The sequence below is a fragment of the Anomaloglossus baeobatrachus genome, chromosome 1, assembly GCF_048569485.1.
Source record: "Anomaloglossus baeobatrachus isolate aAnoBae1 chromosome 1, aAnoBae1.hap1, whole genome shotgun sequence".
Lineage (NCBI taxonomy): Eukaryota > Metazoa > Chordata > Amphibia > Anura > Aromobatidae > Anomaloglossus > Anomaloglossus baeobatrachus.
Window position 1 is genome coordinate 263,938,461 of NC_134353.1, and position 16,063 is coordinate 263,954,523.

General features: G+C 44.0%; 1 protein-coding gene across 2 annotated transcripts in view; it reads left to right on the top strand.

The window, feature by feature from the left end:
• Window positions 1–903: 903 nt before the first annotated feature.
• Window positions 904–16,063, top strand: part of CASP6 (caspase 6) — a 32,645-nt gene continuing 17,485 nt past the window's right edge. The window contains exons 1-3 of one of the 2 annotated variants that reach the window (XM_075336582.1): window positions 904–1,038; window positions 8,738–8,896; window positions 13,525–13,566. In XM_075336582.1, the coding sequence (XP_075192697.1) occupies window positions 1,020–1,038; window positions 8,738–8,896; window positions 13,525–13,566 (220 nt within the window). In that variant the 5' untranslated portion in view covers window positions 904–1,019. The remainder of the gene's footprint in view (window positions 1,039–8,737; window positions 8,897–13,524; window positions 13,567–16,063) is intronic. The other variant, XM_075336592.1, reaches the window with a different exon arrangement.

Genomic DNA, 16,063 nt, shown 5'->3' on the forward strand with positions numbered 1-16,063 from the left:
CAGCCGTTCAGCGCCGCGCTGGAGATCGGGGAATGGTAAGTATGAGAGAGGGGGGAACTGACCGACAGACAGCTAGAGGGACAGACAGACATAGAGACCGACCGACGGACTGAGGGAGAGAACGAAACATAAAAAGAAAAAAGACTGACATGACATGAAAAAAGCACAAAACATACAGGGAACAAACAGAGATGCGTCCGTGTCACTCGGACGTGCGCACAGACCCATTGACTTTCATTGGGTCCGTGCTGCGTGTGGCGTGAATAAAACGGACATGCTGGCGTGAGACACGGCCCACAAAACGCATCACGGAGACGGACAAACGGACATAACCAAAAACGCAAGTGTAACCGCTGAGATATAGTAACATTGGTGCACGTTTGGCCGTGTCTCCAGTATACACGGAAACGGACCAAACACGCACGTTTTTCACGGATGTGTGGCGGAAGCCTAACTAGAAGCATTGGAGACAGCGCTGAAGCTGCAGCAGATAGAAAGGCGGCAGGACAGATTTGTGTTCTATTCAGTTAAATATGGAACTTATTTATTGTTTAGATTCTTATTAAACTAGTAATAAACAGTACAATGTATGTGTTTACATAATTTTGTTGTGATATCAAGGTGGGGGAGGCAAGAAAGATTTCTTGCACAGGAGCCCCCCGCAGTCTGTGTCCACCCCTGCCAGAATTAGATGCAGCAGTAGAAGTCCTTCCATCATGTTTCACTTTAGGAATTTCCTCCTGGATTTGGCTTTAAAAAGAAACAAAAACTAAAGGATCAATTCCACGAAATACAAATGACTTCAGGGCAATGAGTAAACTGAGGGGAGGAAGAAGGGAGAGAACAAGAGAAAGGCCAGCTTCTTGTGGGAGGAGGCTGAGTGTTGGCTATGGGTGGGGATTGCTCACTACGAGGAAGTGAAGAAAGTTTACCTACAAGGAGGGGATGAATGCGCAGAAATCCTACATGTAAGCCCTGGGAGCAGGAGATCCAGCTACAGAGGACAATCACAGATCAGCATGTCCCTACCATCAGCAGGTCAGTGGGACTGGCACTGTACATGTACACGTTCTCTAAACACTATATCAAATAGTCTCTTTTGTTGCGTGATTTCCAGTATTTTTTGTGTGTTCCAGTTACTTTGTATATTTCGTCTTACAACAGCTTGTGTGAAAAGTATCCATACTGACGATCGTCTGAGCGTTGTGTATAACTGGTCATGCTCCTCACAGTTTAGTTACCTGACATTTTTTTTGTCATTCTGCCCAATGTGGTCGCTGTCGTATATAGTCTTTGTCATTAGTGGTGCGCAACACTCGTAACGAATAGTCAGACGGGTGCAAGTCGTATAATGGAAGTCAATGGGGAGCTTGATCATTTTTCTTGGAGATCTTGTGGAAAAATGTGCGAGGTCCCCGTTGATTTCCATTATTGAGTCAAGATGTCCGAGCGTCCGACTACTCGTTACGAGTACCGACCCTGCTAGTGCATGCTCATCACTGATTGTCACATATGAGAATACCAATATGCACATCACTATTAGAGCCTCAGTATTTACTTGATCTGCTTATTAACAGACTTAGGCGGAGATCTAGTAGGACCAAAGCACATGGTATTGTCCGAAATAACAAGTTATCCAGACTGACTGTGTTCAACTGGTCATTTTTCACTGCGTCCACCATCACTAATCCGAGATACCATTACTAGTGTGGCACAGGACACATCAAAACTGATATAGTATTTGTTGAGCGAAATAACTAAAATTCTGTTATATTGGCAATAACAACCACAGTTGGTCTGGGATTACACCCCTACTGCACGTGTTAGAAAATGGACTGAATGATGTGGTGGTTTGCCGAATCAAGGATATTGCTTTTGGATAATCCATAGTTTGGACAAGTTAACATGGATGAGTCTCCAGATAGTTTATACATATACAGAGAGCTTTTTCCCCTTTAGGGTACGTGACAATGATCTTCCTGGCATTCTGGACGCAGAGTCATTTCTCTTGCGGAGACGCTACTGTTCTGTGCTGGAGAACGCGCTGTCCATGCCCACGATCAGGGTTACTGACCCACCATATTTTCACTGCGTTTTCCCACTCAGAACACTCGCGTCTCTGCAAGAATTGACATGCTGCAGCTCGGAAAGCAGCTCCGCAGGTCAGTTTACACAGCGTTAAAAAGCACAGTGGGCATGAAATTTCTATAAATCCCATCCACTGTGCTTGGACTGTACAACACAGCATTTTAAAGCCAACAAAATCACCTTGCATCCAAAACTCTGCTAACACTGATAATGTGCACACAGCCTTAGGCCATGTGCCCACGGGAGAACATACCTGCGGATTTTCTAGATTTTCCAGATAAATCCGCAGGTTTACGCAAGTACAGCTACTCCCCATGTTATCCTATGGAATTTGGGGAGTGCTGTGGTATTTGCGGCTGCGGATTTCCCGCAGCTGCAAGTAACTGCATGCCAGTTATTCATGCGGAATTCCTGCCTTTCCACTATGGAGATACAGGGCGGGAAATCCACACGAAATCCGCACTGTTTCCGCAGGTTTACCGCAACAATTCCGCCAGAAATCCGCAATAACTGATAGCTGCATATTCCGGGGAGCTGCTGCGTGAACCTGCGGAAATACCTGCAGAAAATTCCGCAGGTACGTTCTCCTGTGGGCATATGTCCTTAGGGCTCGTTCAGACAAGCGTATCAAACATACGTGTGCTGTCCAAATTGAAATTGGAAAGCATGCTGACTAATGTTATACCATAGGGCTGGGTTCACATGTAGTGTTAGCTTGCAAACCAAATAAGTTTTAACTCAAATTGCAAAGGTTTTTTTGATGCAGATATTGGTTATGTGGTTTCCTCTGGTGAAAGATGGAGGGTATGTGTTGTAAAAGTAAAAATCTTTCACTAAAAACTGCATTGCAAAACTGTGGTAAATAAAAAATGTGGCTTTGCAGTATTTTGGAACGTGGTAGGAGGGTGTTTAGTGTCTTAGCCATAGGCCATGTGCACTTGTAGAGTATTCAGTGAGGGTTTTTTTTTACCTCAGTATTTGCTCCACTCCTGGTTTTGGCTTACAAATGCTGAGGTAAAAACTCACCAAATACTGAATGTGTGCACATGGCCTTAAGCCTATTCACACGGCATGAAAACGGAGCGAGTGGAATGCGATATTTTATCGCATTCCACTCGGACCAATGTTCGCCTATGTCCCAACACCCATGTGCGATTTATTTTCTCAGCCCTAAATCGGACCGAGAAAACAATCGCAGCATGTTGCGATTGTAATGCAAGTCTTGTGTCTCTCATACCCATTCAAGTCTAAGGGGCGAGAGAAAAATCGCACTGTACTCGACAGTACACCGATGTACCGCAAGTGCAGGGCAAGAATGGTAATAGCCGGCGACGGAGGAGAGAGGGAGATAAATCCCTCCCGCCCTTCCTCAGCGCCGGCCCAACCCCGCAGCTGTAGTCCGGTCACATGATCGGACCTCAGTCGCAGGGACACTCGCATGACACTCGGCTCCTGCTGTGCTGCCAGCGTGATCCGAGTGTCATGTGAGGATCGCAGTAGATCCCCGTGTGGTCCTGGCCTTATACGTCTCCTCTGACTGTTTCACTCCTGGTTTTGGTTTACAGTGATGAAAAGTATAGTGCAGGTTGTGAAATAGACATCAATCATACACTTTCCAAGACTGTTCTGAAACATGAGACACGGACCTGAGACATTACGACAATTGCCCTGTGTAAGCAGAAAAACTGTCAGTATATAACCGATATTACTGTTAGGAAAGCTGAGAAACAGGACTGGGAAGGTCAGTAGATCTGTAGTGCAGGGTTTATGGTGTTTTTTTGTATGCTATACTGAACAGTATTTCTGGTTTGTCTTGATTTGTAACCCCCTGGGCTCCCATGTATTTATACATGTACGACACGTCACCTCTGGCATGTTTCAGTCATATCTTGTATTAGGTAACAGGAAAGCTGCCTGATTTACTAGAAAGAAGTATTTTCCCAATGTGCCCATGTTCCCATTCACACCCTTGCATAGCTGTTATTCTAATTAGCAGGGACTATGCAAGTACTGTGTGGGTGTCATGGTTGCCTCGGCGGTAACGTCTGTTGATGATGAATTTGATGAATCTTTGGTAAGAGATCAGTATCGGAGACACTCTATAAGGCCTGTTTCACACGTCAGTGATTCTGGTACGTTTGTGCTTTTTTTTTTAAACGTACCAGAATCACTGACATACGCAGACCCTTTATAATGAATGGGTCTGCTCACACATCAGTGATTTTTCACAGCACGTGTCTCCGTGCGGCGTACCCGCGTGTCCGTGATTGCCGCACGGAGACATGTCCATTTTTTTTCTGGCATCACTGATGTCCCACGGACCACGCAGTGGTGTGATCCGTGAAACACGTGCCAGAAAAAAACGTGCTTCTAAAATAAAAAGCATTTTAACTCACCTGGTTCCAGCGACGCTCTCTGCAGCCTGTTCTCCCTGCTGCTTCTGAGCCGGCTCATTACTGTCGCGCATATTCATTATGCACAACACAGCTGACCCGGAAGCAGCTGCTGCGGAGGTCAGCGCCGGCCGGATGCTGCACCGCGGGAGCGATCAGCACCATGGAGAGCGGGAGCGCGCACAGGTGAGTTAATCTTTAAGTGCAATCACGGGCCACGGAGAACGGAGCCCAGATTGCACTTAGACAACCCACGTGTGCCGTGATTCACGGCACACAGAGGGACATGTGCGTGTTTTACACGCCAGTGAAAAACGTCAGTGTTTTTCACTGACGTGTGAAACGGGCATTAGGCTGGGGCCACATGGGGCACTACTGCGATGCTCGCATGACAGTCGGCTCGCGCTGGAAGCACAGCAGGAGCCGAGTGTCATGGTAGTATCCCTGCGACTGCGGTCCGACTGTGCTAGCAGACCTCAGCTGCAGGGGGCGGGCCGGCGATGCGGAGGGGAGGGAGGGATTTCTCTCCCTCTCGCCTCCGTAGCCGGCTATTGTGATTCTCGCTCTGCACGCGCGGTACACCGGTGTACTGCGAGTGCAGTGCGATTTTTCTCTCACCCCATAGACTTGAATGGGTGCGAGAGAAAAGAGCCTCGCATTACAATCGCAGCATGCTGCGATTGTTTTCTCTGTCTGATTAGGGCTGAGAAAATAATCGCTCATGTGCGCTGACACACAGGCTAGAATTGGTCCGAGTGGAATGCAATGTTTTATCGCACTCCACTCGCACCGATTTTCTTGCCGTGTGGCTTAGGCCTAAGAAGGGTGCTGGGTAATATTTTATAGCATATGGTAACGTAATTCATACTGAAGTCTTGTCTTTGTATATCGTGTGTCTTTTTTCTCCTATTGTGGCGCATACTAATAAAATTTAAGACAAAGGCTATGGTGTCAATAGCTGTAAAAAAAACATCATAACCAACAAAGCCTTTGCTCTTCATATAGGAATATTGGATTATAAAAGCATGGCCACCTTCTCCCAGAATCCGAGCCAAAGCCTGTCCATAGGATGAGCTGCAATAATACACACTGCCCATATAGACCTGTACTTGTTTTTCTAGTCCTGTACACATCATTTAATGAGCGACACAATGCAGCCACATTTTTTTTTCTTTTCTTTTGAGAACATCTCGTTTGGAAATACTTGTGTGTTATTAACGTGAACTTCTGGTTCTCTAATGTTTCAATTTGCATAAAAGAAACCCTGAACAAGAGTGTGAATAAGCCCTTATGACAACATTCCACCTTCCTTCATACTATTGTCACTATTCCTATTGTTCCTATTTCAGTCTCTTGTGCCTGTGTTTTATGAGGCTGTGAATGTGAGCATTGCTGGTAAATTCTAAGTGACAGGTGCATCTCCTAATGGAACAGGGTTTCAAGTTTTCTTGCTGAATTAATGAATCCCAAGATACCACTACGCCATTTGTTTTCATCATACAGCATCTGTATCCGAGCTACCGCTTCTATCACACAGTGACCACTATCAGAAATATTCTTGTTCTGATACTTTTTGTCTACAAATTTCCCATTTTTGTTGGTTGTGCTACAATTAGTCCTTATAAATAATGATATGACCACTTAGAATATGATCTTCTTACTATTTTATAACATAGACAGATATGACAGGTTTAATAGGGTTGTTCATGGGTTTAAAAGAAACCACAATCATTGCTCATCTGTTAAATTCCCCACTGTTCCAGCATTGACAAACCAATGCTTATTTTCCTAGCAAGATGATGTTCCGTATTTCCACAATAGCGCTGCAGTCAGTCACTGATCTCAGATGTCTTGCAACACCACTGTAGAGTCCAATGATTGGCGGTAACAGTCACATGGAAGGACAGCTTGTCATTGAAGCAGGAAAATAAAGATGGCAGACTGAACAATAACATTTGACATGGTGCTTGTATTCTCTGTAATTGCTATACAGACCTATAACAATCATGAGCTGTGTGAAACAGACCGGCTGCTATAGTACAAAAGTACAGTACCAGGATACATGCATTATATGGCAGGACTGCAGTGCAAACCCTGGATGAGTGAATTTCTTTTACAGTCCTACAATTTACGATCAGAGTGTTTCCATAGGTAAAGGAAATGTTTCCAATAACTACACTGTTTTAGGAAAGTCATGGAAATTGTCTGCTAATGCATCAGTTTCTAAGTCACACTTTACCATTCTGCCTGATAGAAGATAGGCCCCTTTCACATTGCATTTCGATCTCTGTTCAGTGGTCCCGTGTCCGCCTCAAGAAAGCATATACTCCCAAAAATGTTGCACGACAGAGCACACGGTGACTCGTTCTGCACCATTACAGTCAATAGCCCTGTCGGGGCATACATCCAAAACCCATTTTGCAAGTGGTTCAGACGGAAGCCCCGATGGGACCACTGAACGGGGATCGAAACGCAATGTGAAAGGGGCCTTACTGAAGCAACTGATAACACAATAATCCTATTGACATCAAGGAGAATGAAAATATTGAGAAACCTGATCTATTGTTTGTCTGACAAATTAACAAGTCAGGTCTTTAATGCATATGGATTTGAATGCTGCCTCCTAAATGGGGACTTTGGAGTTAGTTCTCCATAAGTTCTGCATTTGGGCCCTTTATACAGTGATGGGCTTCGAGAAAACAACATATCAGTGGGAACAGAACCTAATGGCACTTGACTGTACTAAGGCTCTTTTTTTCATGGAGGCCCCCTTAGATGTGTACGAGGTCTCATCTTTACCCTTATAGGCCTCAAATTTCATATAGCGGTGTTACAGGGTGTGACAGGATCTCTAGGGGCAGGGGAGCGTAAACTGGCTCTCAGGCTGTAGGCACACAAATGACCATGGTTGTAAAGGTAGGACTGAAGGTGACAATGTTTGAGCTTCCTTCCTTGCCCTAGTTCCTGAACAACCCTGATCTATTGATCCCCCTCCCTCCACCCAGGGGAGGGCTGAGACGGGAGTGGTAAATATTCCCCTGGGGAATGGGATATTTGTCATCTGACAGAGCAAGTATACAAGTACATGGAAGCTGTTGGGATCTGTACGAGAGGAGTCATATAGGCTCTATGCACTGCTGTTCAGACTCTGTGACTGTGTGCTGAAAACTTTATACTTCATTGTAGACATTAAGGTATCAGTATGGAAAGATTACCTCTTCTGGGGTGGACCAGATTATGCACTGTGGTTGTACATATATCCCTTTCTTTTATCCCTTCCCATCCCTCTGTTGAACTGGATGAGCATTTAGGCAGGCAGGCACAACACATGGCCCACCAAAGGCTTTATTACAGCCCACAGACCAGTCCAGGAGCTGCCGGTCTCTGCTTCCAATATTCAAATGTATTCACGTCTAACAGATGCAAATATATTTGAAAATCTGAGCTCTGGCACAGAGCAGAAGAGAGCTTGTCAGCCACTGCTCCAATGTGCACAACGTAATGAGGTGTTCACGCTGCTGCCGGTGCCACATAGGCACCAGAGAAGTCGGCCTCGGTAAGTGCTCCATGGAGGAACTGAAGAGTAAATGTGTAATCATTTTAGATGAGGTTAGGATTAGGGTTACTGCTAAGGTACATACATTGTGGGGGGTATTGTAAAAGGGGCACAATATAGCGTGGGGCAGAGGGGAATATTATGGAAAGGGGCAGTTTGAGGGGACATTTTGGAGAGGGATAGTGTGTGGGTTGGTGATATTATGGAGAGGCTCAGTGTGGGGGGTATTATGGAGTGGGGCAGTGATTGGGGGAGGTATTATTGAGAGGGGCAGTGTGTGGGTTTTATTATGGAGAGGGGCAGTGTGGGAGGATATTATGGACTGGAGCAGCCTGGGGGGACAATATGTAGAGGGGAAGTGAGAGGGGACATCATGGAGAGCTGGAATGTTGTTTTCCCGTTTTCCAGTACAATATGTGGCAGAATAAATGGAGTCTTTCAAAAGTACTGATTCTGCAAAACAATGAGCCCTCATATGGCTATATCGACAGAAAAAAAATAAAGTTATGGCTCTTGGAAGAAAGGCAGGAAAAAACAAAATTGCAAAAAATGGAAACTTGCAAGGTGGTGAAGGGGTTAATATATATTTTTTAAAGCTCAGCCAAGTGAACCTATAGCTTAAATGTTGCTGCCAAGGCGCCCACGACACATATGTAATGGAAATTTTAGCTATAAGTTCCTGTCTTGTTTCCATCTTTAGAAGTGACAAAACCGGCTGCAGAGCAGCAAACTGTGCTGGAATCACAGCTCAAAAGACCAATGCCAATGAAGCACAGTCTCAAGGCGCGTCGTCCCAGGGTGCCCGATACTGCACCCCCAGATGTCCATTATGAAAGGGTGTTGCCTGGAGAGGTACCAGGTGAGGTGGATAATGCACTCCAAAAATTGATCTATGCTTTGTTATGGTATATTGTTTTTGTAATTTCTTTCTTAATTGCAGTGTGCAATAAATGTAGGCCCATATAACTAGCATCATCCACTTAAAGCTGTGTTCCTCAACTCAATTCCCACCAACGGTGTGTGTTTTCAGGATTTCCTTAGTATTGTACAGGTTAAGTGTCAAGCACCCTCGGTAGTGATGAGCGAGTACTAAAAAGCTCGGGTGCTCGAGGCTCGGGCCGAGCATCCCAAGATACTCGTGTACTCGGCCCGAGCACCGAGCCCAATGTTATCCTATGGGGGACCCGAGTATTATTCTGAAATGACCACCGGCAGCATGTAGAAACCATAAAACTGTAAATTAAATAAAAAAACGTGTGTGTGTGTGTAAGCGTGCATATATATATACACGCGGAGTGGAGTGCGGGAGGGGCCGTAGCCGAGCGGGGAAGTGTCGGGCTAAAGGCACGGTCATGCTGTGAGGGCCGGCCAATCACTGCAATTCCACAACAGGGCTGTGGCATTGCAGTGGTCTGCCAGCCAATCCCTGCATAAGGGCTGGCTCTAAAAAGAGCGCCAACATGAAGACCACGAGTACAGCACGAGTATTGCGAGATTACTCGGTCCCCGCCGAGTAGCCCGAGTACAGTGATACTCGTGCGAGTACCGAGTAGTAACAAGCATACTCGCTCATCACTAACCCTCGGTCATGAGTTCATGACTAAGGGTGCTTGACACCAGAAACTAGTAAAGGCATTATAGGCGATGTGGCACATGTAGCTAAGTTAAAAAGTTTAAAAAGTTAAAGAATACTGCAGGACACTTCATTATAGAAAGCAGACACCCCCAAAAGAGAGAAGACAGAAGACCTTGCAATCCTATTCGCCAGACGCCGAACAGGAGGTTCTGCAGTGGAACGCACACCCACACACATCAGATCGCACACCCACACACACATCAGATTGCACACACACCACATCCAGCGATATGCCGATTGGTTCTGGGGAGCAGACCATCCTGGGATGCAGTGTAGTGGAGCGCGAGGACCTGCAGTGGAACGCATGGATGACTCAGTGGTGGAATACATCGATGCGTTCCACCGCAGGTCCTTTATGCATTCCAACGCACTGCGTCCCAGTATTCTCTGCCGGCCAGAAACGCTCTGTATCGCTCAGTGGTGAGTGTGTGTGCGATCTGATGTATGCAAGTGTCGGCCAGAAGCAGGGGAGAACTGCGTGGCGCATACATGCTCAGAGCGCCTGCCAAAGATTGCAGGATGACTTGGGAGCCACGAAGATGCCCAGGGTCTGGTAAGTATGAATCTCCTGGGAAGGGGGGGCTGAATTTTTTTTGGTGGTAAACTTTCCCCCAAGCATGTTTCCCCAAGAATAAGGTCTACCCTGAAAATAAGCCTTAGCACATTTTTCGGAGCAGTGTCTTATTTTCGGGGGAACACGGTATTATGAGGAAATTGAGAAGTTTGAGACTGAAAGATCAGCCCAGGAGGAGAAATAAGCTGATTTGGCTAATAAAATATATTATAAAGTTGCTTCTTTTTATGTATACTATTGATTTTATTAAATAAATAGTAAAACAATAGTTAAACTTTAATTTTATTACTGTGGACCTAAGAACTAACCGACAGGTAGTTGCTAAATACAAGCATGTTGTAACCAGAGCCGATCTCTGTTGGCATAGAGTGGTCAGCTTCCACTGATGTCATATCGACAAAGCAGCTCTCCCTCTTCTGGGTTGCTTTGTTGACAGGTCATGACTGCCAATAGCATGCTGATTGACAGCTGTCTCCTTGCTACGTAACTGAGGGATGCTGGCTGTCGATCAGCATGACATCAGCAGTTATGCCTCATCAATAGAGCAGCCCCGAAGAGTGAGAACTGCTCTTTTGACGTGGTGCAACTGAATCACTGGGAGAAGCGGTTAGTGAATGCTCTGAACTGGCTCTAGATAGAACGGCCAAGTAGTTAGGAACCTCACCTGTTAGTTTTTCACTAATAATTAATAAAAAAAAATATATAGTCCTAAAGAACCCCTTTTAAGTGTTTTTTTCTTTGTTTTTTTTTTTTACCCCCCCCCAGAATGTTAGGATCTGATTTGTTAATGAAACAATAAGGCTATGTGCATACAGAACTTTCTTGAGGTGCTTAAAAATTACATGTTTTCCAGTGGAAAATGCTTCAGGAAATGCTCCTTTTCGAGGGGATTTGGAGGAGTTTGTTTGTTTTTTTTTGTTTCCTGGCCTTGATCACACAGTTTTTAGGAGGTTTTTAGCAGAAACTGAGATGAAATTCTTCAAATCAACTTCTGCTAAGCCCCCCCCCCCCCCCCGCCAAAAAAAAAACAACAAAAAGACAAGTTGTAGGGGTTGTCTCACAATTACGACTTATCTGTCGACAGAATTACTGGAACACCCACCCGTCGTGAGAACAGAAGTCCTGTGTCCCCTGTTCAAATGTAAATAGAACCGTGGACATTTATACACACTCCTGCTAAATTTATTGTCTGGGACTGAAAAAGATAACGGAACGTTATACTAGGCTTTCCCTGTCAGTCCATGATCCAATAACTATGATCACTTCTCCATGTGAAGGATCTTCTTTTCATCAGTTGAAGTCCTATCGGTGGGACCCCCATTACTGTATATGAGCCAGAAAGCTACAGCAGAAATTTCTGCTTTGCTGTAGCTTTCTGGCTCATATATACTGTGTGTGTATATCTATCTATCTATCTATCTAATATATATATATATATATATATATATATATATATATATATATATATATATATATATATATATATATATATATATATATATATATATATATATATATATATATATATATATATATATATATATATATATATATATATATATATAATATATATATTACACTTCAGTATTATTTGATCATACTGTACTGGAGTTCAATATAATATGATGAAAGGGAAGACAAATATTATGATCCCATAAAGTAATCTGTTGGAGGTAGAAAGTCCATCTTTACTGAGCTGGAAACATGACTCACTCATATATAAATATAAAAGTAGTAAGAGTAAGCAATTCTTGCACAACATACTGAAAGCATTCCAGTATATTCTGCCTACCGAATGGAACCCATCTAGAAATTGAAAGTATATAATATGTGAGATATGATTTAACGGAAGGCACTAAGGTCATGAGATAATACATTGTGGAGATGTGTATGACCCAAGAACAGACGCCGTGCTCCAAAATGACTGAAAGAAAAGTTATACAGAAGATGTGTGACTACTTTCTAAGGCTTCTGTCTCAAGTTCTATATATCCAGCTTTACGGCCTCCAACATGTGTGTCTACATTTGATTCTTTATGACATTGATCAGTCCGGTATAATATACGTTATCCTCAATCATAGTACTGTACAGATTTTTTTATATAAAAAAATGTCCTTGCATGTTTGAAATTTCTTGGCTAATTTACGGTAAGTGATTTTAATCTACAATCAAATTTGGCTAAATCTGTCATGTTAAGAATTTGAGTTTTAATTTTTCTTCCCTCCATAATTTGCAATGTTATATAATCCGAATCGGTATTGTTAGCTTAATAAAAACTCGCTTTCCTTGATCAGATCTGTGGACGTTGCTTTGACACACACCACCTACCTTCTCATTGTTTCTTGGCAGAATGGTAACTCCTAATTGCAGTGGCCTCCTTTATCAGAATAATACCCCTTGTCAAACTGCAAAAAATTGTTCAACAGTAAGTCAAGTAGACCAAGTTATTGACTTGGTCAAGAAATTCCCAGGATATCGATCGGATTGAGCTTTTGTGCGATAAGCTGAAAAAGAAGTCCGACCCATGGAAGCCGCACTTCACAGCTAACAGAATTTGGTGCCAATAGCATAGTATCAGATACAGCAGGACACCATCAGAAATCTTATGGAGCCTTAAAGAGTTTATCCATGCTTTTCATAAAGTCTGCAGGTATTCTGTGACTAAATTACATTGATACAAGTGAATTTAGCGATAAAGCGCACATCTAGTCGTAATAACGCTGGGAGTATGTACATTGCATACTTGCGGTCACATGACTGCTTGGTTGGGGTCCTCATGGCACACGCTGTTTTGGGATTCATAACTCTACAGTCACATAGAGAACATGCAGATTTTTGTGAAAAGCCTGGACAACCCCTTTAAGTCCCCTATACACATTAGACTAATGGCATCCAATTCTGCCCATATCAACTGATTTGGCCTATAATCTATTGTGCATGGGGAGTACCAGCCAAGTAATGGTTGTGGAAGAGATCAATCAGGCATATCCAATTTCAGGTGGCTCATTGCATTGTTTTTGCAAAGGTAGAACACCAGCAGACAGACTAGTAAGCAGCTTTCTCGTGGAGAACACAGGAGCGCTCGGCCAAGTAAGGGCTCCTGTGCATAGTAGTTGGCTGAGATATCTATCGGCTGATGTATTGTTAGGCCGACAGCCATGTTATGGCTCGATTTAGTGCAAAAAATGTATCTGTATAGCTAATTCAGTAAATAATTCTCATGCCTTTATGTATATTTTGTGTCCTAAGAATATAACCATTTTATTGTATTTTACAGGTCAGGAGGAGATTGACAGCAGAAAAATACCAGAGACTAAAGGTAATAATTTAGAGCTGAGCGGACCTGTTGAAGTTGGGTTGATACAGCCGGACTTTGGATAAAGTTCGGTTTGGGACCCGGATTTGACCTGAACCCTAATGGAAATCACTAATTGGGCAGTTCGGGTCTCCGCCCACATGCAGTCAGTCATAAACACAATACTTCCGTGGTGGGGTTTTTCCACTTTTTTTTTTTTTTTGCACACTATATCTGATTACACTGTTGTTACCCCCACTGCAAGCCGATCAAACATTGAAAGCAGCTTGCACTTGGCTGAACACTGAGAATACCCAAGCACAGCGATGCTCGGGCGAGTGGTTTGCATACATTAAGCTCCCGAACCCATCATTTTAAATTAAATGACTTTAGGGTGTTGAGTAGGGCCATTGGATCAAATACTTAATTAATCTCTTGACAGGGGATTGTGGGAAATGTGTCAATTTGCCTTACATGAGCCAGATTTTCAAATATAAGATGGCCACCGATGACGACATAGACCCTCCCATCAGCATGGATCCACCAGATGAGGTCCCTCCCACAGAATTACCATGGATCCGTCCAATGACGTCATAGACCTGCCTACGATGATGCCCACCAATCAGCTCATGGACTAACACATTGTTCAACCCACTGACCAATGGACACATCCAAGCATACCCACCGTAGGGCTGACCATGCCCCTTCTCCTAGTTTTTATAAGGCATGTTCTTGAATAAATCTCTCAAGTTTCTGGGCCGACCTTGGTCGAGGAAAGATAAATATCCGACTGTGTGTCTGATCTGATTTTTCAAGCATGCACTCGATCCACACCAATTAGAATCAGGCAGTAGACAACTTGTGGCACTTTGTAAGAATTCACCGTAACAAAGGTATGCCTGCACGCTGTAGTTTTGTGTTGTCACACAAAATGCACATTCTGGCCAAAAACCGCACCTTATGCCAGAAAACGCATAACAAACCTGCATGCGTTTTTCGCATGTTTTTGTCCCGTGCATTTTTTTTTTTTTGTTTGCAAAATCAATGGCTGATAGGGCTAAAAACTGCAGGGGAAAAAAAGAAGCAATGTGCTCACAGAATTTCTGAATTCAGGTAATCTTTGCCTGGGGAAGGAAAGACATGCAGTTTTGGGCAACAAACTGCACCAAAACAAGCGGCAAAAATGTGTCAAAAAACGCAACATGCGTACATGGCCTTATACATCTTTCCATGTCTATGGCAATTGGATACATGCAGGTTTTTGTTGTTTTTTTTTTTTCTTTTTTTCAGTTTTAGCAACAAACATGCTAGTTTGTAGTTTTGCAACAACTTGAGAGCCACAGATTATAAACCAATGCTATGGGGTAACCATCATTTTTTTTTTCCAGCTCTTAAGTTTAATCCGTAGCATTATTGATTGAATTCATAGCAGGGATATGTCATTAGAAAGACTTATGTTTAAAGTCTTTATGTTAAAAAAAGTCACTTTTAAACTTTTTTGTTTTATTTTGCTTGTCACCATTTTATCAAAACATTTTTCTGATATCTTGGGGTTTAAACTCAGGCCACTGTCCCTCATAATAAGCTAAAATTTCCTATTCTGTAGAAGTAATTTTCAGCTATCATTTCATTATCCACAGACCGGATTACAATAAAATATAACACCTTCATATGGTTAACTCACCATCCACCATTCATAATAAATGAAAGTTACAGCTCCCTCCCTCCCTGTACAATGACCTCTGCACAGAACACAGAGCATGTGACACCCCCACCAGGCTTGTGGGGCACTCAGAACCGGGCCGGTGCTGCTGGGAGGTCACGGCTGCAGGGCCCGACTCTGTGACCCTGGCGGTGTCGTTTAAAATGAGTGGGGGATATTTACATGGGATGATAAGTCGTGCGGCAAGATATAGACCGCTGCTGCTATTCAGCTCTCTTAGGGTCGGTGGTGATGCAGCAGAGGTGGTTCAGCTCTCCACGGGTAGAGCTTAACCCCAGGGCAGGTGTCGTCTATATCGGAGGACTTATCATTGGGGTGCAGGACCGAAGACGCAGGGAATAACTGGACAACACAAGGACCGTAGTTTCCTTTACGTTTTACTGGATAGTAGATGGTACAGACCCGGGAGACTGGTCCAGGTGTTAACAGAGGTCCGGGCGGCAGCCTGGAAGCAATTGAGGGGATCCACCTAGCCAGGTGGGTTCAGAGGCCTTCCTTCTGCGCTGTAACATGTGTGTCCCTGCTGCTTGAAGCTAAGCTGCGGCCCTCTTCTCAATATTAGTATTGGTTCTTACATGTATGGCAGGCAGTGAGAGCCTTCTACAGGTGCCGCTTTTCTGGTCCCGGCTCTGGGCTTTACTATGCTGCTGTGCCCCGGGTGTTCTGTGGGACCAGAAGACATGCAGTCTCCTGCCCTCTGGATTCAGCTGCCAGGCCTTCAGTACCTGCACAGCCTAGGACTCCGATGTCCTGTCCTCTGCGCTCTGCTCTGGGGGAGCTCTGTCGTAGCTCTGTACG